The sequence below is a fragment of the Trachemys scripta genome, chromosome 8, assembly GCF_013100865.1.
Source record: "Trachemys scripta elegans isolate TJP31775 chromosome 8, CAS_Tse_1.0, whole genome shotgun sequence".
In the NCBI taxonomy this organism is placed as follows: domain Eukaryota; kingdom Metazoa; phylum Chordata; order Testudines; family Emydidae; genus Trachemys; species Trachemys scripta.
The window spans coordinates 84988813-85015127 of NC_048305.1; the positions used below are offsets into that span (position 1 = coordinate 84988813).

General features: G+C 42.7%; 1 protein-coding gene across 6 annotated transcripts in view; it reads right to left on the reverse strand.

Annotated features, from left to right (window-relative positions):
* ST6GALNAC5 (ST6 N-acetylgalactosaminide alpha-2,6-sialyltransferase 5) overlaps window positions 1-26315 on the reverse strand; it is a 153152-nt gene that overhangs the window by 69195 nt on the left and 57642 nt on the right. For 4 of the 6 annotated variants that reach the window (XM_034778104.1, XM_034778100.1, XM_034778103.1 and 1 more), the window contains exons 3-4: window positions 7514-7923; window positions 2199-2306 (exon numbers count right to left, since the gene is read on the reverse strand). In XM_034778104.1, the coding sequence (XP_034633995.1) occupies window positions 2199-2306; window positions 7514-7923 (518 nt within the window). Of the gene's footprint in view, window positions 1-565; window positions 783-2198; window positions 2307-7513; window positions 7924-26315 lie in introns of all 6 variants that reach the window. The other 2 variants (XR_004646728.1, XM_034778101.1) reach the window with 2 other exon arrangements.

Genomic DNA, 26315 nt, shown 5'->3' on the forward strand with positions numbered 1-26315 from the left:
TAGCCATGATGGTCAGGGACATAACCCCCTGCTTTTGGTGTGACTAAACCTCTGACTGCCAGAAGCTGAGACTGGATCATTTGATGATTGCCCTGTTCTGTTTATTCCCTTTGAAGCATCTGGCACCAGCCAGTGCCAGAAGACCGGATATTGGATAGATGGGCCATTGGTCTGACCCAATATGGCCATTCTTATGTTCTTATATAAACAGTAGAGAATCATAGAATATCAGGGTTGGAAGGGACCTCAGGAGGTCATCTAGTCCAACCCCCTGCTTAAAGCAGAACCAATCCCTAACTAAATCAAATATCAATATTATAGTATCTTATAATTTAATATTATGCCACTTTGTTACAGTACATTAATTCTTATGAACATTTTACACATGGTCACAGTGAAGATGTTAAGCTCTCTGGACCAGGGATTGCCCCTTTTTTTATCTATATGCATGTACCCTAACAAAGCAGACTTAATCTTTCCCTCAAAGGGGTTGCCTTGCTTTACACTGAATTAAAGTACTACGCAGATTTATGACACATAAATTCATAAGGATCGCTTCACTTACCGCCATTATGCAACCACTTCTGGGATAGGACATGGCAGCCATTATAATGGTGCCAGGAACTTTACTGTTTTAGAGTAGGAAGTGAAGAAGGACTTATCCAATTGAATTGGCAGGAGAGCTCAAGTAGGCGGATATAATGGAAGTTGTGTATGATATCCGTAGTATCTGATCTCATCTGATGCTTTCCTTGAAGAGCTCTTTGTGAAATTTAGGAGCTCTGGTAGGGACAGCCCAAGTTACAGTCATTAATGTTCTGTTAGAAATACATAAAGATTCTCACCATGTACAATTTGGTGTTGACATTGCCTATGGTAAAGATCCTGTCAATAAGCTGCTACTTCTTCATGGTCAGCACAAATGCAAGGTCTTGAATGGTCATTTTTAATGCTCAAAAGAATTAAAACAAAATAAACTCTACCTCCATGATACAATGAGCCAACGCATCTCTGTAATCTTGCTTTCCTTGCCACTGAAAGTTATTTTACTGATAAACCTGACTTCAGTGAAGTCAGTGAGTTTGCAGCAGAAAATTCAATGAAGTACTCACTAGTTCAAATGGGGAGTGAGCGATGAAAAGTTGTACTGAACCCCTTCCCCTTGTTGCATATGAACACTGAATGTGGCCCAAGATAAACTGTAGTTGTGAAATGGCTCAATATCGATTTTTGTAGCAAGTTACCTCTCATTGAACTTACACCTGTTACCGCACAGTCAACTTGTGGAACTCCTTACCTGAGGAGGTTGTGAAGGCTAGGACTATAACAGCGTTTAAAAGAGAACTGGATAAATTCATGGAGGTTAAGTCCATTAATGGCTATTAGCCACGATGGGTAAGGAATGGTGTCCCTAGACTCTGTTTGTCAAAGGGTGGAGATGGATGGCAGGAGAGAGATCACTTGATCATTACCTGTTAGGTTCACTCCCTCTGGGGCACCTGGCATTGGCCACTGTCGGTAGACAGGATACTGGGCTAGATGGACCTTTGGTCTGACCCAGCCGTTCTTATGTTCTTATTTTTTATGTTATGTACCAAACTTTCTATCACTAGCCAGTTTCACTGGCAAAAATCTGAGTGCTGCCTCTTTCACCTGCAAAACACATTTGCATGCACAAGATAGCTAATAGCAAGAGTAATCATCCATTTTACATTTGCAAATTCAGATTTTGCGGGGGCAATGTAGGTGGCCAGTTTTCCAGATGTGTGGGGCTTATATGTCAGGGGAACCAGGATCTTAATTTTGGTTTCATAAATGGTTCAGTTTAGAAAATAGTCAAACTGTCAGAGCTTCCCTCCTTCTATAATGAAAAATCCCTTCAGAGGAGGATTGAAACTAATATTTTCCAGATTAATTTCATGCCAATTATTGCATTAGTTTTAGCTGATAAATATTCAAAGGCTAAAAGACATCAACAAGATGGATTAATTCTCCCACTGTACGAACAAAAACATTTAATATTTTATATACCAGAATTAAATGCTGTTTGTTGTTTCTTGAACCAGATCCTAGGACATGTTAATTAATTGCTTCAAGAGGACTGTAGACATATTTCTTGGAAACAAAATTAAAGATTTCAATATTTATCTCCAATGTTCAACCTGGCTAGCAAATAATGCTTCCAAAATACATCTTACCTGCAGAAATCTGGTGGCACCATGCCATAAACATTTATCCTGTCACAGAGTTCTAATGCGATAGTCATTGTGAACCATCCTGTGCTAAGCCAAGTGTTGGATATCTTCCTAAAAGTAAAAACATAATTAAGTTTCCAGGATGACAAATCATTCTTGAAATATCTAAAGTAATTTCTGGGCAGTTTTCTCCATTCTTGTGAAAGGTTATGAAAATTGGGCAACCAACACCTCTTTTGCTGTCATTAATTTTGGGCACAGAAACATTAATATTTTTGTGACATTTATCTTAAGCAACTGTAACCTCCAAACCTGTGTTTATATTCTGATACTAGTTAACTACCAGAAAAATACCCTGGATCGATAATTGCTTAATGGAAGCCATCACCCAAATGCATGGCGACACAGGATGCCATTTAGAGCTGGCCCCATTATGTATGTCTACACAGCCTCTGGCAGCAAGCCTCTCAGCTCAGGGCTTGCACTAGTGCTCTAAAAATAGCTGTGTAGACAGTGCTTTGAAGTTGTGGCTGTGGGACCCGAGCACGTCCCCACCCAAGCAACTTCAAAGCATTTTCTGCACTGCTATTTTTAGCACTAGCCCAGATCTGTTGACCCCAGAGGCTCGTTGCCGAGAGCTATATAGACATGCACAGAATTTCAGTGGGACCAGGATTTGGCCCCAGGAGCTCAATCCAGCCAAAATGAGCTTTTGCAAGTGCTGGTCTGTGGACATGTCTCAGCCACTCTGTGTTCCATGCCTGAGAATTCTAATTGTGATTCGTAGCAGGGAATCTCCTTTCTTCAGTGACTAAAGCCATTGCCATCCATTAGCCATAACATGTCACCTCTTGCACAAGATCAGAGACTCTGACTCCACCTAGCCTGAGTGTCATTAATGGCATCTGGGATCTTTGAACAACAATGTGGGATTCCATTTGAGGAGTAACCCAGATATCCTAGGTTGGCTGGCTCCTCCCTGGCTAACTGAACATCTGTAAACTGGGAACAGTCTTTAAAAGGGGCATATCTGATTCCACTCTTGGGTGTTTATTTGACTTATAGGTTCATTACTGAGGCTTCCAAGGAACCATTTATGCCTCTATTAGCCTCAACCCCTTACTATTGATGAGGAGGCCAATGGCTAGCATAAATTAGTCTACTTGACTCACCTCAGGAATGGACTTGTCTGCTATGGGAGAACAGTAAAAGGCAGCAGCCCTTCCTTCCATCCATGTATGCACCCATCATCATGGTATTTGGGCAGAGAATTTCATGCCATGAAAAGTCAATCTCTCTCCAGCTAAAATTCCACAGCTATCAGGGCCCATTTTCTAGCATTCTATGGCTTCTGGCATAGGGGGAGAGTTTTAAACAACACTTTACCACCACCTCTGATGTGTATGAGGTTGAGACTGCTGGAGTCCATCTGTGCCATCCCACACCTCACTCCACCAGCAGTTGATCATGAAGATTATTGCAGAAGGAGGACAGTCTTCTAGTTAAGGCACTGGCTGGGGACTCAAGAGATTGGGGTCAAATTCCTGGCTCTACCAATGATTTCTTGTGTCTCATTGGGCAAGTCATTTAAGGCAAGATTCCAAGCCCCTTACTCATATTGGTAGGCCGATTTACATTAAAGTTTACTGGTACAAAAATCAATGGGACTGCTTATGCGAGGAATTGTTCCTCAATCTGACCTTTAATTTCTCTGTGCCTCGGGTCCTCATCTATAAAATGGGGATAGTAATACTTCCTTTCTCCTACCCTATGTTCTGCCATGTCTATTTACAGTGTAAGCTCTTTGGGGCAGGGAGTGGTTTCTCACTATGTGTATAGGCAGCATCTAGCACAATGGGGCCCTAATCTCAGTTGGGGCCTGTAGGCACTATTGCAATACAAATAATAATTTTCCAGCTCAGAGGTGGAGGGGGATGGGATAAGGATTCAAGGAGGAGAATTTGTTTGCATGGCACAGAAGTGAGAGATTTGGGGAAAATAGATTGTTCTCAACAGACAAGATTCCCCCAATGTCTAGGGTTCGCACAGCTCAGAAAACCCAGGGCATTTGTCAGAAGGGTCTGGCCCTTTTAGGTTAGACAATTATTATGTTAGTTACTGTAACTCTCGAGGTTTCAATAAATAGGAAAAATAAAGGAATTTAAACAAACTTTAAATAAAAGACAATCAATGAGCATAAAGAATTTAAATCTGAAAACCTGTTCAAGTACCACTGTTAATGCTTCCATCTCTCTAGATGCCACCTCTGCAGTATTACAGTATAGAAATAGGGTTACATTGTCTTGCCTTTTCATAAAAGATTTTAACAAGAGTCCAACAAAAGAATATCTACTGTTTTTACTTCTAATCAGCTGTAATGAAAGAATACAAAGAGCTGTCATGTGCTTATTAGGGGGAATTATCAGATATTCTTTTATATGATGAACTAACACACTGTGCTGATAATTCTGTAGTGCACACTAAATTACAATTAAAGGCCTTTCTGCTCCACCAAAATCTCATTTATAATCTCTATGGAAATACTCTTCCTGAAGTTATTTCATTTACGCTTCCTTTATCTAATTACTGAAATATTGGTTCTGAATCATATTTTCTTAATGTACCCTTATTCAATTACAAAGTTATTTTCAAGTACAGTTACTTTGTAATATCAAAGTATATTGCTCTGCAGCCTCTGTCATTTGCCATACTATTTCATTGGTGACATTTTCTGAAGGTTCTCCTTCAGTTTTAAAAATCAGCCCTTTTTTTATAAAGCACAATACAGCCAATTATCCTTTTTCTCATAACACTAAAGACAGAAATGGATGGCTTGATTATTGCTTCCTTGCAATCAGATTTCTCCCCCTTTGTTTTTTGCAGTCAATAACTCAGTAGTACTCAATAGGAAAAAAAAAAAAAAGTACACTGAGTAGAGAACATTCTGGTTACACAATGTTCTGTTCCTGCACCCACAGCTCTGTAATTGACTTTTTTTCTACAAATTCCTTCCTGCCCATGTTTCCTTTCATCTTCCTTCCTCCTTCCTTTCTGCTGCCTTTTCATTTATTTTCATCTCTTGTTTTAATCTTCTTAGTCCTTCAAGTAGGTCAGAGGTGTCCTCTAAAGGAACATTTCTTGTACAGTGGCGCGTGCACCTTCTTATTACCAACAGAACCTGTTTGTGAGATCGAATGCTACAAGGATCCGAGTGCCTTTGGTACCCACTGGGAGCTGAGGGTGCCCAGAACAGGGCTCCCAATAAACTCAGCTATAGGGTAATTAAAGGACAAAATTCCTTCAGGAGGTTTTCACTTCTCCTACAGGACAAGACAGAGCTCTGATCAGATGTGACTGCAGAGGCGTAAAAAGCCCTCACTCTGTGCACACAAAGAGCCTGCTCAGATCCCTGCTGCGTGCAGGATATCCCCACTGCAAGTGAGGAGGCATGATTCCTCCCTCCCCCGTGTGTAGCCAGCAGAGCTGGCCAGACAGCAGGGCAAGACGTATCCTGCATCTCAAAAAGCAGTGCTACATCTTACTTTCTCTAGAGCAAGAGGGGATCAGGGGAGGTATTGTGACTGGGAGAATACAGCACTGCACTGCCCGATAGGCAGAGCATGAGCCTAAATGCCCCATCTAGCCCACAGTGACACTTTATTACACTTGCTATTAAGTTTCACTCCCCTGTATACTGGGGATGCAGCTAATTCCATACATCCTCCAAAAAAGTGTTAAATGCACAGTTCCCTGGGGATTGTCAGCTTCCCCTTCTTCTCTGCTCTGGCTGAGCAAACTAGGAAAGGGAAGAGTTTTTTCTGTGCTGGTAAAGCTGCTCCCTCCCCCTCACCACAGCTGTCGTTTCCCACTGCAATTACAGTGAATGAAGAGAGGCCCTGCCACCACTTCTAAGGTGAACATGAGAGGATCTTTAACAAGTAGGCCTAGACATAGTTACATTATGCTTATACCGGCAAGACCGGTTCACACCTCCAGAGCCACTGAGGATTCCCTGACAGTGGAGCCAGTGGAGGAGGGGCAAGATTTAGGGGGCAGTACTGCATCCCCCGTTGAGAGCCCTAGCCTATGGGGGACTCTTAGGTAGCAATGCACAAGGTAGGCTGGGGCCAGAGGATACATTGTATCTTGGTTGCAGTGGTAAATTACCTTACAGTGTGGGCTTGTAAAGGGCATGGACAGCTACCTATCGTTATTATTTATTATCTGTATTGTGGTAACGCCTCGGTGCCCCCATCATGGACCATGCCCCCATTATGCTAGGTGCTGTACAAACACAGAACCAAAAGACGGTCTCTTCAGCCAATAGGGTGTAATAGTCTGCCATGGAGTGGCTCTGCCTCTGCCCCTGCTCCGCAGCCTGGAAGACAGGACACATCCCCCACATCCCCTGTGGTTGCCCCAGTACTAAGACCAGCTGCATGGGCTGGACTTTGCAGTAAGTTTCTAGGTGACGAAAACTGTTCACAATGACTTACTGCACGGTGTACTCACCTCTTCATTTGTATCAAAGTGGGGACCTTGTACCATTTTTACTGCTGCATATTTAGTGTGTACAAATATAATGAGTTCATAAAAATAAAAACAAATGTATTTTTCTTGAGAAAGTCCTTGGCTTAAAAGCCCATTTTCCTACATTATGCATATAAATACTCCAGTCCTGCAGTGGGTCACTTATTAAAAATTTCATTTGAAGATCAGTCTATAAGTTACAGATACATCTTTATGAGACTAACTATAATAACAATTTCTTTTTTTCCAAGCTGTAAATGGAAGATGAACTGTTCAGAAGCAACTAATATATGAAAAAAGTGTGTATTTGTTTTACAGGAAGCTTTACAGCAGCAATGTTCAAGAATGCTTAAATTCAATAAGTTGCCATTATAATTCACAGAACAGTAGCATTTCCTCCATATGAAAGTAAAACCTATCAATTCTGATTTTTCAAAATCAGTAAAAAACTCCTTTCAGGTTTATTAGCCCAAAGTGAGATTTAAAACACAGTGTCTATCTCCTGGCTGTTTCTTTCTGCAATTCCCTTGCTTAATTGTATACAACACACACTGTTTTTAGTGTTATGAGTTAATGGACAAATATACAATGCACATGATTTTGATACACATTTTGGATTTAAGTTACAAAAGCTAAGTGTTATTTAGCATGTAAAATCATATTACAACCACAAGCACATTTAACGGGCATGATGTTCCGTCTGAGTTAATCTGAGGCTGATGAGTGTAAACGCCATTATTCTGCAGCTATGCAAATTTCCCCAAATGTACCCTCATAAATTTCCTCACCTGTCTTTGCCAGTTTCCCGTTTGAAGAGGTCGTCAAATTGAAGCATCTTGTGCCGAGAAACCATATATACTTTTAATTGAGGTAGTATCTGATTCATCAATTGCAGATTATTATAAACCAAACCTTTTCCATCTCTTCTCATATAGCTGCTGGGACCCCAGAAGATAAACACAGTACCTTGACTCATATTTAACAGTTCATTGCGGTTTCGCAGAATTCTCTGGATACTAGAATGTGCAATGACTCGAAGGCTAGTTTTGTTTCCAACATCTTTTCCATAACCTCGACTGGGTGCATCGTTCATTCGTATTACACACTCAGTCTGGTCGATTCTGTTGCCTTGTTTGCTTCCCAAAAGGTGTCCAGAACTGGTTACCAGTGCACAACTCTTGCAGTGCATTTTCAAAGGCTGCAAAGAAATAAACACTTCAAAATTAACTGCAATCACTTTTTCATCCACTAGGCAATAAAATAATTATTACTAATTAGTTTACTCATATATTGCACCTTTTAGTACAAGGATCTCAGAGTGCTTTCCAAACACCCTCTCGGATAGGTAATTGTTTTCTATTAACATTTTTATATGTTATAACAGATTCTGTTACTTAAAACATTGCTTTGGTGAATGGAAATAATATTTTAATCAGGTTTCTCTGGTGCCAAATGTCAGCAAATTGTCTCCCTTGGGTTGTCATCTGCAGCATTAATGTTATACAGGTTCAGCATGTAACTACACTCGTTTTAAACAAAATCACTGTCAAGATTATCATAGTGCTTTATTAATACATTTCTTTGTCTTTAATGCATACACATATTTTACAATCGCACTGATAACTAGTGCTTTGCACTTTTTCTAGATTGTCTTTCAAGTCATCTTCAAAAGATACACAGTAACAGGAGATGGAGTACATCCATACAATGTGTGTTTACAAGGCCATGGAAGAGAGAGGAAAACCACAAACTTCCATGAAAATAAGCCAGGTTATTAAAAGATGTATAAACCATCATTATCAATCTGTAAATACATCTTATCCCATTGTTTAACAGGAGAATTAAGAAAAAGAAAGAAGGAAAGCTAAAGATAATCAAATACGCAGATAATCAAATATGCAACAAGGTGCAGTGATAATATACTGTACTAAGAAGACAGAACTGTTTCATGATGCGGCCCTTAAAGAGGCTCCTGTGGAATGATGATATCTTGCAGCATCATTCACGATTTGTTGAACTGGTCTAAATTGTCTCTCCTCGATTAAGGAGAATGCAGTAGCCTACATGTCTCCTTCCATTTGCTGTGCTGTCCTGGGCTGGATTTGACCCTACATTTCCAAAGAGCATAATCCTGGCACAAAGTACTTTAGCATATCCCTCTGTCTCTCCAAGAAAACTGAGGTCACCTGCATTGTTTGTGCTCACCATCCCAAGTTCCCCTCTGGGGATAAGGCCTTTTTTAACCAGGGACCTTGTCTATGGATCATCCTCTCTGATGATGTCCATCAGATTCCCAAGGTTCAATGATAAGTCTTTCTATTTAGGTCAGCACAACATTGTACTGTCTATGGTGCACCAGCTCTTCTTTTCTGGTTTTAATTCTTTTCTTAGTAAGAGCTTCTGGTTCTTGTGGGCACTGGGCACAGTTTTGTTTTAAACTTTGTTTAAAATTTGTATCACATCTCAGATTCTGTACTCAGAAATGAGTATTCTAGAAATCAGTAAATAAATTCTATTAAATAACTATACCTGATTTTTGCAAAAGATATGCAAATTCTCTATGTACTAAATTATCAATTAGCACCATCTCCAACAGTCACTGTTACAAGTGCAGTGACACTAGAAATGTCACAGAAAATGAAGAAATTTTGAATCATGATAGCAAAATTTCCTATAAGTGGTGCCAATAAAATGATAATAACTTTGTTAACTGTAATGTTACATTTTACAGCTGTACATGAGAAGATGTACCAAGCACTGAATCATTAACAGTGACAGCCATTGTGTCATAGTTAAGAGAGCAACTGAGTTTCTGTTATAAACCTGATTTCAGCCCCACCTTTTATGTATATTGTTCTCAAACATGTAAATTAGCTTTTTTTCCTATAAAATCTGAAGCAAGTCTGACAACTTGTTCCTGAACTATGAAACCCTAAACTAGAGCTGTTAAGCACAAGTCTAGACATATTCTAATGATATTTGTCTGTTTTCACTTTATAGCAAAAAAGGCAAGTTAACCCACTTGTATGGATTCCCTTGGCTGAGATCTAGAGCCATGGAGCAAAATATAGATGATTAAATTCAAATTACCAGAGCAATTAACATTGGCTTTAGTAACACTGCTAAGGAATATCAGTTCTGGTGACCTGAGTGCACAGCTCATCACACAAATGCTGGAGACCTAAGCTGGCCGTGTTTAACAAACTTGTCTCTAGCCCCTTTCCTTATGCAGACAGAGCTCATACTGCCTAACTCCAGGACTTGGAAGGCTTGTCAACGGAAATGAGACTTTGTCCTTACAACAAACCTGCAAAGGGGCTGAGGATCCTCATGCAGGTTTGTGGAGGCAAGGGGGAGAACTCAAAGAGCCTGGTCAGCTGGGGCTGAGGAGACTCAATGGGGGCTTCTCCCTTCCTGCAGGAAGTGGGAAATGCCCCCATTGATCTCCTTCCCCTGCCCCTCAAGCTCCACTCCCATCCATCTCCCACCTCGTGGACCTCAAGAGGTTCTCTGATCATGCTCTGTGGTTCCTCTCCGATGAATAACAGGAGGTTCCTCAGGGAGAGGTGGCAGTAAAGATGCTGGTGCACCCCACAATGACTCCTACATGCAAGCTGCTCATGAGCACCTTCCACACCTGGACTCCTCCTTCAACTGGCAGGCTTCACCCCCACGTCATGAGGTTTCTAGGGGGTGGAGTGCAGGAGAGAGGACCCAGGTGCATGAAGACCTGAGAGACAACAGGTCTCTGGCTGGGGCTAATGAGGGGGAGAACAGGGCCTTGGAGAGAAATGAGGATTAGGTGAGGCATGGATGTTTGGGGGAGGGGTGCTGCCAGGAGCACAGGATCCAGGTGAGGAGAGGGATACTCAGGAGCAGGGGGAGAAGTCAAGCAGGAAGCATTAGAATTAGCACTTCACTACCTTTTTCAACAAGCCACCTGTGGTTCATCAGCAGGGAATCCCATTGCTGTAAACAACAGGAGATTCATCTGTTGCATAAGCCAGGGAAGGTACTTTCCCCTTCCTTCCTTCTGCAGTGCTAAGCTCTCCTGCCTTGCCCTCACTGCTCCTTGCAGCCCCCTCCCTAAAAGCCATGAGCACAAATACACTCACCCCAGAGCTCCCTGTAGCCCCGCTCCCTGACCTACAGTCACCCCATAGGTCTTAGGGCTCATGAGGGAACCACAAACCTCAAGGCCTGTGAGGGGGGAAGTTTGGGCACCCTAACAATAATAAGGATTATAAAGGCTTGTGAGATTCCTCACCAGACCACATGGCTCTCCCAGCAGTTGATTCCCATACTCTTGTGCACCTTATAAGGCCTAGAGAGAGGCTCCCCTCCCAAGATTCACAGAAGGTGTAGATTAGTGAGAGTCCCTTCCTGCAGGCTTCAGGAAGCCAGGGTGACAAAGCTCCCCCACCCCCTTACCTAGCCTCTTCCATTCCCCAGTCCAATGACCAAACTAAGGAAATCTCCCTCAAAACCCTTATTAAGATGGAGTTACGGTTGCAGGCGCGTATCAGTGGTCTGACATAATAGTGCTTTTCAAAAATGGTAAAGTGAAAAAACAAAATAACCCACCACCATCCGCACAAACTGCCCCAAGATTAGAATGCCAGGAACTGCAAAGTCAAAGTTACACTTCTCAAGCCAGGCACCCAAATTACCTGCACCCCCAGCAGTGCCCTAATAGATAGCCTTAGCTATCCAGGTCTACCATAGCCAGCCAGTTACTTTTGATCACAGATCATAAAAGCTAGATTGTTTTAATTGTAACTGTACAGAGCCAGATTCTGCCACCCTTACTCACAATGTGTAGCCTCACTGAAATCAATGGGTCTATCATTTATCTGAAATCCTATTATTTGAAACTCTGCATCATCCAAATCCCTTACTTGTCCCTCAGCATGGGACACATGCTACAGAAGGCAGCTCTCTCATGGTGGGGGACAAGAAAGGGACTCAGATAATGTGGAAATTTGGATAACAGAGCAGAGACCCCCGAGGGGCATTACTAGGAGGACGACAACATCAAGCTCCCAGAGGCAAAGGGAGGAAATCCTGGGGCTGAATGGCTCCTGCCCTCTCAATTATCCAAACTCCTGATTATCCGAATAAAATCCATGTCCATCTCCCCCACACTATTTGGATAATCAGGAATATACTGTATTTGTGGAGCAACATACTACCAATGTAAGTAAAAGTGGCTGGGGTAATTCACAGCTTCCTTTATGGACAACTACAATGTGCACAAACACACACACAGACACTTGTATTATTATTTACAAATTCCAACATAACACGCTAAAGGGCCTGAAATAAGGGCCTGATCCTGCAAACCACTAAGGGAATTCAGGCCCAGACACTGAAAGGTGTTTAGGCAGCCAACTCACCTAAATACCTTTGAGGATCTAGGCCTCAGTGCCTCACAGGAGTGCTCAGCGCCCATGAGATTTGGCCCTGTGGCAGCCAATTATCCATGTCATTACACACGTCTCCATACATAAATCTCATATTCCTATTAACGTACTTGCACAAAAAGAGCAGAAGTTAGTGTGGTGACATTATCATTACACTTAATACAGAGACATGTACATATGAAAAACATTATAAAAGAGATGTTCTATGATGCACATCTTTGACATGGTATAGGCTAGGAAGGCATCAATATGGAGCAGAGTTAGGCCTGGTCTACACTGGCGGGGGCGATCAATCTAAGTTACACAACTTAAGCTACATGAATAACGTAGCTGAAGTCTTCGTACTTAGATCTATTTACCATGGTGTCTTCACTGCAGTAAGTCAACAGATGATGCTTCACCATCAACTCCGCCTGTGCCTCTCACCCTGGTGGAGTACCAGAATTGATGGACAAGTGCTCGATGGTCGATTTATTGTGTCTAGACTAGACGCGATAAATCGACCCCCGCTGGATCGATCGCTGCCTGTCGATCCAGTGGGTAATGTAGACAAGCCCTTAGAATAGATTGGGACATCCTAGGTTTCTAACAATTGAGGATTTACTTATTTACTTATTTCCTCTTTCATTCTTGGAAGGTAATATCCACTGAAACCGCATATAACTGACTGCAATCTCAACTTCATCTTAATGAAGATTTGTGTGTGGAAACAGCCACTGAAGAATGATTTTTTTTATTAAGATAATCTTAACAAAAAAACAAAACAATCTTTTCAATGGAATTACTAAAAAAAATTAAACAATTTGTGTAGTGGTATTTCCAAGGGGTATTATAGTCTCATTTTTCACACAGAGCTAAGTCCATTTTCATTCACACACATGCGTTACTATAATCCTGAGGGACCTAATGATATGGGTAGAAATATTCATGCCTTTGTGAGTCAGGTTCCTAATGAGTATTTACATGCATTTTCCTTCAAGCACTCGTCTGCCACTTTGATGAATTACGTACCAGAAGGCACTAAGGTGAACTAGTTGCTCCAGCGTCATGCATGGAAAAGCAAGATGAACTGCTAATGAGGTTAAAGGAAATATAGTCAGCACCAATGTTAACTCACATACTTTTAAATATCCACATAGCAAGGCATTTTCACCTAAAACAATTTCTGCTGGTTTCTTGCCTACTGAGCTACAACTTATTTGTTTCTTTAGAAAGCCTGCCAAAGAACCCATCAATTGCAAGGAAACAAGGACAACCATCATTGGAACCATGAAAACCATTTTTTTTTAAACAGATATATTTTCATGAATGGTGACATATCTGTTAACATGCCCTCTCGTTCCTGCTCCCACCCAACTATTTCCTTTGTGAAAAATGTGTCAGTGATTTCCCACTTACTTCCTGAGCACTACTTGGAACCTGATTTTTTGCAGCTGCTCCTTGCAAGCGACTCCCGTTGACTTTACTGGGAGTTTCATTTACTCTCAAAACTACAGCTATAGACTGGGGCCCAGAACCTCCAAGGTACTGAGGTGTTGCTCCGCTCAGTGTATTGATGTTTAATTCCTAGGTGGTCTCCCGCCCAGTGGAATCCTCATAGCCCAGCAAAGCACCTGGGCTTCCCTACAATGCATGGTGAGAGTTAGGTGCCTAAGGAAGGGATTTTCAGAAGCCAATAAGGTGAATGGGGTGACTACTAAGCTAGCTAGGAGTGAAATGCCAAGAAGAGTCACAGGGAGAGGGGCTTAGGTGCCTAAGCAGCTGACCTGGTCTCCTTCCTTGTGCCTGAGGTAGGTGCCTCTCTCTAATTGGGAACCTCAGCAATGAACACTCTCCTGGAGGCAGGCACCGAAGCCAGGTCAACTGCTTAGGTAGCCCGTGCTCTAGCAGTTGAAATCATCGCTCTTTCTCTCCAGCCCCTGCTCATGTTCGACAGCTCTCTAATTATTATATCTGCTTAGTGCTGGAGTACACCAAACCCCTAAGGTGCCAAGAGCGTGGCAGCAGTACCATGACTTGGAGGCAAGCACTGAAAGTGCTTCCGCTGCTCAGTCTTGTAGGCACTAGCCCTAGTGGGCTCAAATAACCACTCAGACTCATGGCTGAGTGAAAGGGTATCTTACTAGGGTTGGCAAGAAAGGCAAAGTTTGCAGATACTCTAAGTACAGAAGCTTAACAGTTACAATTCAAAGTGAGCGACAGTGGTAATTGTTTGGGTTCCTGTGGAAGGACAGCCGAGAGACAAGGCTCTACGGGCCTAGTGCCTCTCCAGTCCAGTCAGTATTCCAAGCAAATTGATGCTTGCAGGCTTCCAGGCCAAGCTCAGTTAATGTCTCTCACTGGCACCCCTCTGCGCTGGTTTCCTGCCCTGACACTGCTGTTTGCCTCTCTCACACTCACCCTACATGTCCCTGTGCCCCGGCTAACTTTTGTGTGGGTGTTGTGTTGTCCCTTCACCTGGCCTGCATCTGGCCCTACTGCTGCAGGGTCTGACAAGTATCAGTTCTTAGTTGGAACTGCCCCCGCCCCGCAACACCCGGCCACCCCCCCCAATATAACCCAGCCACTGGCCGCCAGCCCCCACCCCCAATATAACCCAGCCACTGGCCGCCACCCCCACCATCCCAATATAACCCAGCCACTGGTTGTCCCCCCACACACACACTAACAAATAGCAGCCACCACTGGCCTTCCATCCCCAACCAACTGAAAGGACCCAGTGCCAATTAATTATTACTAAACTAGGTAATTAAATTTTTTTTTTTAGTAATAGAGAACCATGTTACAAAAAAACCCAACAAAATACACACACACACCAGACACAACCTCTCCCACCCAACACCACAACCTGCCCACAATACATGTCAGGTGTGGCCAAACTGTGGCTCATGAGCCACATGTGGCTCTTTCACAGTTAAAGTGTGGCTCCCGGAGGCCCCCACGCACAGTCCCCCACCCATTCTCCACCTACTGGGCAGGGGGGAGCTCAGGGCTTCTGCCCTGCAGCGGGGTCGTGGGACTAGGAGCTTCTGCTCTTCAGGGAGGTGGGGGTCTAAGGGTTTTAGCCCAGCGGGGGGAAGGGAGGGGGCATCAGGACAGAAGCCGCAAACCCTGGTAGCAGCTGCCCCGTGGGGCAGGTGTGTCTCTCTTGCGGCTCTTGAACATCTGAAGATTATTGTTTGTGGCTCAGAGGTTCGGTAAGTTTGACCACTCCTGATTATGTATTTTTAATATTTTATCTTTTTTTGTACCTTATCTTAAAACGACACCACCAGCTGGACTACCGGGGGTGTGAATTGCAAAGCACTCTACCATGTCCCAAGTTTGTTTTTTGTTTTTGTTGCAAGGCAGTACAAAACCAGCCAGGTGGCAACCCTGTCTTAGGCATGCTCAGAGCACACCTATGGGATCAGGCCTTGCTGGAGAGACAGATGATCCCCTGTCTAGGGCTTTGTCTATACTACCACTTTTGTCGGTAAAACTTGTTGGTCAGGGGTGTGAAAAATAAATACTCCCCTGACCGACATTAATTTCACTGGAAAAAGTGCTGGTGTGGACAGCACTATGTTCCTGCCAACATAGCTAACGCTGCTCGTTGCGGTCATTTAATTATGCCGGCAGGAGAGCGGCTACACTGGAGACCTTACAGAACTGAGAATTCTGCACAGAATTCTGCTTTGAGGCCTCCGAGGCTTTGGCTTGAGCTGCTCATTAGTGGTGGAGTGGCATCAGGCTTAGGCAGCTTTGCAAATGCTGGTGGGAATTAGGCACCTACAGTATAGGTGGCACTGGTGCCTAAATGGTGAACTCGGGTGCCTAAAGAAGCAGATAGGTGCCTAAATACCTTTGAGGAGCTGGGTCTTGGACCCTGAAGGTGTAGTCCTAGGCAAATCTACAGCCAACAGCCTCATCATTTGGGGTACCAGTTGTGTAAAGTGTCTTGGTAATACTGCAGATAACTAAAGTGAGAAGAAAGAAAGTATTAGCTGTAAGATTCTCTCATTGGAAGAAATAAGGCATTGGTTGCAGCAGAACTGTCATCTACCTAAGCAATAATAATGGAGGTGCAGGGCATTTCCATGGGATTGATGGCCAGATGGGAAAAGCTGATGGACTGAGACATAACCAAGGGTCATTAAACCTAGGCTGTCATTAATTCCATGCAATGCTCTCTGTTAAGGTAATTATCGCTGTTATAAATGGAAGATCCTAAAAACCTAAGCAAACCCTGACATATGGATTTTTTTTTTTTTAGGAGGGCCATTACCCTCATCTCAAGACTCATCTCTGAGAAGCCCACAAAAAAAAGGGCAGACAGTTGGGATAGAAGAGATATTTTTATTCATTATTTTGAAAGACTATATATAATGCATAACTAAAAATGTATATATTTAATTGTATCCCTCTCCCTCAACTGTCTTCTTAGATAGTAGACTTTTTCAGTCGTGTTTCATGGCTTCCAATGTGCATATGCAGACCCAGCACAATGTGGTTGGGGCATTTGAGCACTTCCACAACACAAATAAATAACGTACAGGACATTTTTAGACTATGAATGACTCACAGATCACTCATAGCAGATAAAGAAATAGATCTAAAGATAGTTAAAGAAAACTTAGTTTGATAGCATCCTGTCTGTCAAGAAATCACTTATCAATAGTTGTAGTTGTGAAATCCTCATTTCTTTATTGTTTTGTCATTATGGTCTCCACTTCCCTATTGTTTATCTGTACGATCGCTGTCTGGTTCTTTAATTGTTTCTGTCTGTTATATAATTAATTTTTCTAGACGTAAATTAATTAAGGTGGTGGGATAGGATTGGCTAGAGAATTTTGTTACACTATGTTAGGATTGGGTAGTAAAATTTTAGTATACTGGTTGGTTAAGGTATAGCTAAAAAGGACTCAAATATCACTATATAAACTGGGGTCCAAAAGGAACTTCTTTGGGAACCAACCCCAAGACACAGCTCCAAAGATCAAAGCTGCCAGACCTCAACGCTCTGCCAATGACACTGTGCAGAAACTGGATTCCCCCGGATGGACCTGATCCTGACTGGCCATCAAAAAAAGTTCATCTGTCTTATGGGGAGTGGTGAGCACTGTATGTGTAGCATGTGTAGTCTGTTTTTGGTGATTGTTAATAAATAGAGGTTATGTAGTATACTACTATGTAAGGCTCTTTCACTGGTAAAAGACCCCATAAACCCGCAAAAGATTAAGCCTGAGTCCAAAGGGAAAGGGTGTTTGCTCTGAGTCTCATAGACTCATAGACTTTAAGGTCAGAAGGGACCATTATGATCATCTGGTCTGACCCCCTGCATGCTGCAGGCCATAAAACCGTCCCTACCCCTTCCCTGGACTCTGCTGTTGAAGTCCCCAATCCTGTTTTAGGTGACTTCAATTGGCAGAAACCCTCCTGCTAGAGATCCCTGCCCCATGCTGCGGAGGAAGGCGAAAAACCTCCAGAGGCTCAGCCAATCTGCCCTGGAGGAAAATTCCTTCCCGACCCCAAATATGGCGATCAGTAAGACCCCGAGCATATAGGCAAGAGTCTCCAGCCTGACCCCTGTCGGCCATTATACAATTTACCTACCATTTCTTGGTTTTCCTTGACTACTATGTTTTACCATTAAACCATTCCCTCCATAAATTTATCTAACTTAATCTTAAAACCAGACAGGTCCGTCGCCCCCACCGTTTCCCTCGGAAGGCCGTTCCAATATTTCACCCCTCTGACGGTCAGAAACCTGCGTCTAATTTCAAGCCTGAACCTCCCCACGGCCAGTTTATATCCATTCGTTCTCGTATCCACATTAGTACTAAGCTGGAATAATTCTTCTCCCTCCCTCGTATTAATCCCTCTAATATAGTTAAAGATAGCAATCATATCCCCCCTCAGCCTTCGCTTTGTCAGACTAAACAACCCAAGCTCCTCTAGTCTCTTTTCATACGACAGGTTTTCCATTCCTCTGATCATCCTAGTGGCCCTTCTCTGCACCCGTTCCAGTTTAAGTTCATCTTTTTTAAACATGGGAGACCAGAACTGCACACAGTACTCCAAATGAGGTCTCACCAGCGCCTTGTACAACGGAAGCAGGACCTCCTTATCCCTACTAGATATACCTCGCCTAATGCATCCCAAGACAGCATTGGCTTTTTTCACCGCCACGTCGCATTGTCGACTCATAGTCATCCTGCGGTCTACCAGGACCCCTAGGTCCTTCTCCTCTTCCGTTACTTCTAACCAATGCGTCCCCATCTTGTAACTAAAATTTTTATTAGTCATCCCCAAATGCATCACCTTACACTTTTTACTATTAAATTTCATCCTATTCCTGATACTCCAATTCACAAGCTCATTCAAGTCTCCCTGCAGGATATCCCTATCCTCCTCCGAATTTACAACGCCTCCCACCTTCGTATCATCCGCAAACTTTATCAGCCCACTCCTGCAATCGGTCCCGAGGTCAGTTATAAATAAATTAAATAAAATGGGTCCCAAAACCGAACCTTGAGGCACTCCACTAGTAACCTCCCTCCAACCCGACAGTTCACCCTTTAATACGACCCGCTGCATTCTCCCCATTAACCAATTCCTTATCCACCTCTGGATCTTCATATCGATCCCCATGTTTTTCAGTTTAACCAATAATTCCTCATGGGGTACAGTATCAAACGCTTTACTGAAATCCAGGTATATTAGGTCCACCGCATTTCCCTTATCTAATAAATCCGTTACTTTCTCAAAGAAGGAGATCAGATTCGTTTGGCACGATCTGCCCTTCGTAAAACCATGTTGTAATTTATCGCAATTGCCACTAACCTCCAGGTCCTCAACTAGTTTCTCTTTTAGAATTTTCTCTAACACCTTGCACACTACAGATGTTAAACTAACAGGCCTGTAGTTACCCGGATCACTTTTTTTCCCTTTCTTGAAAATAGGAACCACATTAGCTATTCTCCAGTCTAACGGGACCACCCCCGAGTTTACAGATACATTAAATATTATCGCTAACGGGCCTGCTATTTCCCGCGCCAATTCCTTCAATATTCTCGGATGAAAATCGTCCGGTCCTCCCGACTTAGCCCCATTAAGGCATTCAAGTTTTGTTTCTACCTCGGATACGGTAATCCCCCATCCTGAATGCCCCTCTGTAGTGATGCTAGCATCCCTAATACCTTCATTGGCCTCATTAAACACCGATGCAAAATATTCATTGAGATATTGCGCCATGCCTAGATTGTCTTTAATCTCCTCTCCGGCAATAGTCTTCAGCGGTCCCACTTCTTCTTTCTTTGCTTTCTTCCTATTTATGTGGCTGTAAAACCTCTTACTATTGCTTTTAATTCCCCTCGCTAGGTCCAACTCTACACGGCCTTTGGCCTTTCTCACTCTATCTCTACATTCTCTGACTTCGCTAAGGTAAGTTTCTTTACTAATCCCTCCCCTCTTCCACTCTTTGTACGCTTTCTGTTTCTTCCTAATCGCCCCTTTGAGTCGGTCGCTCATCCAGCTTGGTCTAAATCTCCTGCTTTGTAATCTTTTTCCCTTTTTTGGAATGCAGGCCTCCGACAGCTCATGCATCTTTAACTTGAAGTAATCCCAGGCTTCTTCTGCCTTTAGATCCATTAATACGTTTGCCCAATCCACTTCCCTTACCAGTCCCCTTAATTTGTTAAAATTGGCCTTTTTAAAATTATAAACCCTAGTCTTTGACTTAATTCTGTTACTCCTCCCATGTATTTTAAACCGAATTAGTTCATGATCACTGGAGCCCAAATTGTCCCCCACTACCACTTCCTCAACGAGGTCCTCACTACTTACCAGAATCAAATCTAAAATGGCCTCCCCCCTCGTCGGTTCAGCTACCACTTGATGAAGGAATTGATCAGCAAGCACATCTAGGAACATCTGAGCCCTATTATTACTACTAGCGTTTGTGCCCCAATCTATATCAGGGAAGTTAAAGTCCCCCATAATTACACAGTTTCTATTAGTAATTACTTCTCTAAACACATTAAATAGTTCCTTATCCATATCCTGGGTCGATCCCGGCGGTCTATAGCACACTCCAAGCACTATCCCCGGAGAGGCTCTAGTAGTCCTATTACCCAGTGTGAGTATTGCCCAGACGGACTCTGTGTTACCTAATCCATCAACTATTATTTCTTTACAGCTTATTTCACTATTGACATACAATGCCACCCCCCCACCTTTACCTTTATTCCGGTCTTTCCTAAACAGCGCATACCCCTCCATACCTGCGTTCCAGTCGTGACTGCCATTCCACCACGTTTCTGTTATTCCTACGATATCTGGTTTCAGCTCTTGGACCAAGAGCTCCAATTCCTCCATTTTATTACCTAGGCTTCTGGCATTGGTGTATAAACACCCTAATGTATGTCGTTTAGCCTGTCTCCCATTAGTAGCACTATAAGTTGCGGGCCTCCTTGCGTCCATCCCCCCTGTCCTTCCTATGTCCAATCTCATCTCCCCGGCTATGTCTCCTCTCATTTTACTCACCTTTTCCATACTGGAATCTGGCGTGGAGATTAACTGTGCATCTCCCAACCTTCTCCCCAAACTTCCTAGTTTAAAGCTCTTTTGATAAGATGAGCCAGCCTCCCTCCCAGAAGTCTATTTCCTTCCCTACTCAGGTGGAGCCCATCCCGCGAGAACAGGTGTCTGTCCCCGAAAGCCTCCCAGTGGCCATACATCCCAAAGCCCTCCTTATAGCACCACTCCCTTAGCCAACTATTTATTCTCACAATCCTATCAGCCCTTTGCTGCCCTTCCCTCGGAACGGGCAGAATCCCACTAAAGATAATCTGAGCCTCTATCTCCTTGAGCGTCTTCCCCAGCCTGGCATAATCTCCCTTGATTCTCTCTAACGAGAACCTAGCCGTGTCATTCGTTCCTACATGAAGGATTATCAAGGGGTTCTTACCTGCTCCTTTTAGGATCCTTTTCAACCGCAGGTCCACATCGCGTATCTTTGCCCCCGGTAGACAGCACACCCTTCTGTTCTCCGGGTCCGCCCTGGTCACAGGCCTGTCCAATCTCCTCAGTAAAGAGTCTCCAATTACATACACCTGCCTTCGCCTGGCAACAGTGCGATCTAGTAATCTAGTCTCTAGTCCCTCTAGTCCTGACCTGTGCCTGTTCCTATCTTCCCTTATGCTCCCCCTTATGCCTTCCTGATTCCTCCCGTGGCCCAGAATTGGTGCTGTCTCCATCAACTCCTCCCCTCTCTCTCTCGGACTAGCCGCTCTTCTCTTCTTCCTCACTCTCCCACCTTCAGCCGCCACCTGCTGCCCCTCCACCTCGCTATCCAAACACTCGAACCTATTCCTGAGTTCTATTCCCCCCTCGCTGGCCCTTCTTTTCCTTGGCCTGCTTCTCACAGTCACATGCTTCCACCTCCCATGTTCTCCCCCTTCCATTCCCCTCTCACCGTCCTCTGCCTCTACCTGCGCTGCAGGACACTCTCCTTCAGCCCCTCCTTGCCTGTCCTCCATCAGCTGCTCAAACCCCCGCCTAAACTCCACCAGGGTATCTACCTGCATCCACAGGGAAGGGTATTTGGCCGGATCCCACAGAGGAGTAGAGCCTGGAGCCCACCGAAGAGTAAAGTTAGGTGCTTTTCATCTGGAGCCCTAGGAACTGGGAAAGGGTGGAGATGCCTAAATTAAGAGGGTTAGGCCTTGAGCCTGGAGCCCTAGGAATTGGGTAAAGTTTCAAAGTTTTTGACTTTTATATGTAATTAGTTACCTTGTGATAAAAATCAAAATATCTAATAATGCTGATATCCATAAGGTCTCGAATTCAACAACATAGGAGGCAAGCAAACAAATTAACATTGGAATTATACTTCACTAGGAAATACTACAGTTATTTACTAAGCACCTAAGGTCAGTGCTCAGTAAGTAACTGTACCCAATGGCATAGGAAGAGACATAGGTGTTTGAATCTGCTTGTTAAGCCCTGGGTGCAGATCACAGTGCTACTAGCTCTGTGAACATTTTCTTCCTACGGGGGAAAATTAATTTCTGTATATTGGCAATGGTGACCTGTAAAAAAAGACTGAAACATATTCTGGAGTCAAGAGTCGCTTATTACTGAGTTCAGTAGAGCGAGTATGTCAGTTCAGAATCATTAGCATCCCTAATAGATATCAACTTCTGACATATTGGGGCCATTTGGTGAGGCAGAGAAGGGTTAAACAAAATTTCCCAAACCCTTTTCGACAAATCATCTTCAGCTAAAAATTTGAGATTGTAAGGGCAAAATATCAACAGACTGCTCAAGTGACTCTGCTAGCAGCACATTGTCAAAGCTGGAATTCTTGACAGACAGTATTCCCTTTTGCACTGCAATATTTCCACATATGTGGTATTTCTCAGTGCTGGCAGTGTTTGTTTAAAACAAACAAAAAAACGAGGCTCAGATCTTAACTGGAATGAAAACCTTAAGAATCCTCGACCCCAAAGATTGATCTTTTTTGCTTATGAAAAATCATATCAGCTGCCTGCTCTCCATAAGCACCCAAATCAAGGTGGAAAGTAAGAGCAATATAAAAAATAAGAGCTATTATTTAAAAGAAGCCAAAAATGCCTACCTTTTAAATTGGGGCATCATAATTTCCCAGCCTCCCTCTGTACAGAATGTTGGAGATAGCCGTATTATTTTTATGAATAGCGATATTTCCATCTATTTCATTACTCTCATAATGAGAGTACTACATTGGAGCAAAGAATTAGTCCTTGGGGGTTTACATGTCTGCAGAAAGGCAGACAATGGGTGTAGATAGCCCAATCACTGATACTTAAACAAAAAATACAGGTGTCAAGAGCTTTCGTTGATTTGTCCAAGGGGAGAGGACTGGCCGAAGAAAATTGACACCAAAGACTCTAATCCACTGTTACAAGAACAAGGTTTGGATAATGGAAAAACCCCAATGGAGATACAGGAAGAAATATGGGTTTTAGAGTCTGCTGTTAACCAAGCTGCTAGCAAGGAAGAGCAAACCAGAACCAGAAGACAAGACTGGGCAGGAGGCAGGGGGAGAGGGGTCGGCTAAGGAAACTGAGGCAGGGTCTTGCATGCAGATGTTTGTTATTTTTCTGTAAATCTGTACATCTCTCATGCTTTGTCTGAGTAAAGTGTGATTGGTTTAGAAATTCCTTTGCAACTTGGTGTGTCCCTTGTTTTGTCATGAAGTCTCTGAAGGGTGGAACTGTAATCCAGAGTAACCATGAGGCTGGAGCTCTGGAGAGGCCATGCATAATATATTGGGGAGATGTGGGGGGTTAGCACTGAGCTTGGAGGCTAGTGAAGCTGAACCACAGGTCCCACATCCAGAGAAGAGGCACCAGATTGAAGTCTGTACCCTGGGAGGGTGCCTGAAAGGCCAGATATAGGGTGCCTGAAAGGCCAGTGCTCACTCAATAAGCTTAAAAGCACTTGGGATCCAAGGTTTGGGTCCACTACAGCAGTCTGGTGACCAATCATAAGGGGAACTCAACCAGCAACTGTAACACCCTCCCTTCCCTGTGTCATTGCAATTTTTGTAAATGTTTATACATTTTTTATTTTTTACACAGACAACTGGGGGTTGGCTAATGTCTGCTTTCCTAGAAATTTTGAATTAGTTCATTAGAAAACAGAAAGCACACAACTTGAAAATTGCTGGACAAAATCACAAAGTTTTGGGACAAGTTCTCAACATAAAATTTTCAGCTGTTATCTGCCAAATATATAAATATTCAGGCAAAACAGTGCTGGAAAATGCCCAGCCCATTGGTTTTCAGATGAAAAAAATTCAAAATTTTCTTCAGAGAAAAAAACATTTTCTAATCGGTTCTATTGTAGATGTGTTCTCCTCAGCTCCTGCTCCTCAGGTCTCATCTCCCTTCTTAGCCATTTCAGACTATTTTAAATTCTATTTTACTGGCATGAATTTTGTTGTAGCATTCCAAAATATATCCCAGCTAGTTCCCTCTTTTCCCACTGTGAACATCCTAAGCATTACGGAATATCAGATAGTTTTCTATAACTCACTGCACATTACTTCAATGTCTACTTTTCTAATGTGCAGTATTTTTTAATCACTGCCCTTTCCACAGAACCTCATCAGCATTTTACGCTTGATGACAGTAGCTCCTAAGTTCTCTCCAAGTTCAGTGTAGTTTATTATGCCTGGTTTACTCTCAGCTGTTAGGTCTAGAATAACCTCTGTCATTATTTGCTGTTCAATGATTGTATAAGAACATAATCCCAGACTGCTCCTAAAAATATGTCTCTGACCTTCGTTTTCCTAGCTGATTAATCAATTAACTCTAGAGCAAAGTTCTGCTCTGTTACATGGATAAAACTCCCACTGAGTCATGTAACTTAGAGCAGAATTTGGCCCTCACAGCTTTATTTTTCTAAAGTTCATTTTCTTCTGCTCTATGAGTCAATGTAGCAAGTCATGTTGCTTAACTTGTCTTTTCCACTGGCTAAATACAGCTGCCCTCTCTACCACTCTAGAATTTATTTCCAAAATACCCAATTATGTGCCCAAAAATGCTTGCAAGAATAACCTGGAAACCTCTATTTGTTTATTTGGGTTTGCAATATAGGGATGCTGGTTCAGTCCTCTCAATAACATGGAAAGAGGGAGTAAGTGGGAAAAGAGAGAGAAACTCTGCCTTAAAATTCTCAGCCTCCATCCACCTTAATACCTGTTAAAAGATGCACCAGATCTAAGCAGCTCTGAGTAGTAAGAAAGTTCAGATCCTGATTTGAATTTTTTACCCAACCTTTTTTCATATAACAAACTGCAACCCAAACTCCAGATTGGAACACTTACAAATTTCTGTGGAAGTCTAGATGTGGATCCAAGTTCAACCTTTTGAGATCTATGCCCATCTCTCTCTAGTCTTAGATATATGACGGAATTGCTTTCCAGTTGTGAGTTCTGATCTCAGCAGTATGAGGCTGTTTCACACTGGTATATGGCTTCACATTGACAACACAGTTGTTATGCTTTGCACAACTCTCTGTGTGGATGTTAGTTTCAGGGAGGGCATATAGCTTAATTTACAGGCTGTGCACACTAACTCAGACTATCCCTTGAACTTTCATTCTGTAACTACTACGCTTATAAGTATTGTGAGGTCTACTGTGTAAAAGCAGAGAAGAGCAAATATAATTTTATTTGTTGTTGAACTAGATTTTGGAACCTCAGAAAGTCTGCCATAAAAAGCTGTATTGTTTATCCAATAAACGGAGAGCAGTGACTGACACCAAAACAGAGACCCAATGACAGACATTGAGCAAAGAGACAAAGGTTAGGAGGTACCACTTCTCTTGATAGTGTTAATCCTTACGCACAGCCAAACAAAAAGCATTTGCAGCAAAACTTTGCAATTCAAAAAAGGTCTGGCAGGCCTATTTTTAAAGATAAACAGGTCTGTTTATAAAGATAAAAGCTAAAAGAAACCAACTACTTATTATTTGTCTTTGTTTCTTGTGCTGCATAGCTTAAACATGCAAATGTTAAAGAAACACAAGTATCTTCAATGTCCATTGAGTAAACTATGAGTTCATTACATAGCTAGACTCTGTCTTCATTTTTCTAATGATAAAAATGACAAGCCGTGAAAATAAAAATGTAGTGAATAAACTCACCCACAGCAGTGACTTTCTCTTGGTTTTTAATACTGAGTTGATTTCTCAAAGTCTGTATCTGCCTAATGTCACAGTGATGGGCAGACCCGAGCTAGTTCTGAATGGTCTTTACACAAATATAATTCAATTTCAAAACATGAGCCTATGTCAAGAGAAAATAAAACCATATGCACTCCATATAGCTTTCAATGGGATAATTTTCTTATAGAAAGTACTGTTAAGCACTTTAGTCAATGATGAGTCCTTTGCTTGTGCAAAGCGTTTTCCGCCACATTAACTTTTTTCAAGGGACTGCCTGCTAGTTAAAGCTTGCGTTAGAATAATTAAAATATGGCTCCTCTCACTGGAGAGAAAAATGCATGAGTTTGGTTCCTGGGAATTGACCAGCTGTATAAAAATGGCCCTTACTAGTCACTTAAAATATAAGCCAGCACAGCGCATGATCCTGAGTGAAATAATATATGAAACAAATTTCTGTTCTTATTAGGAA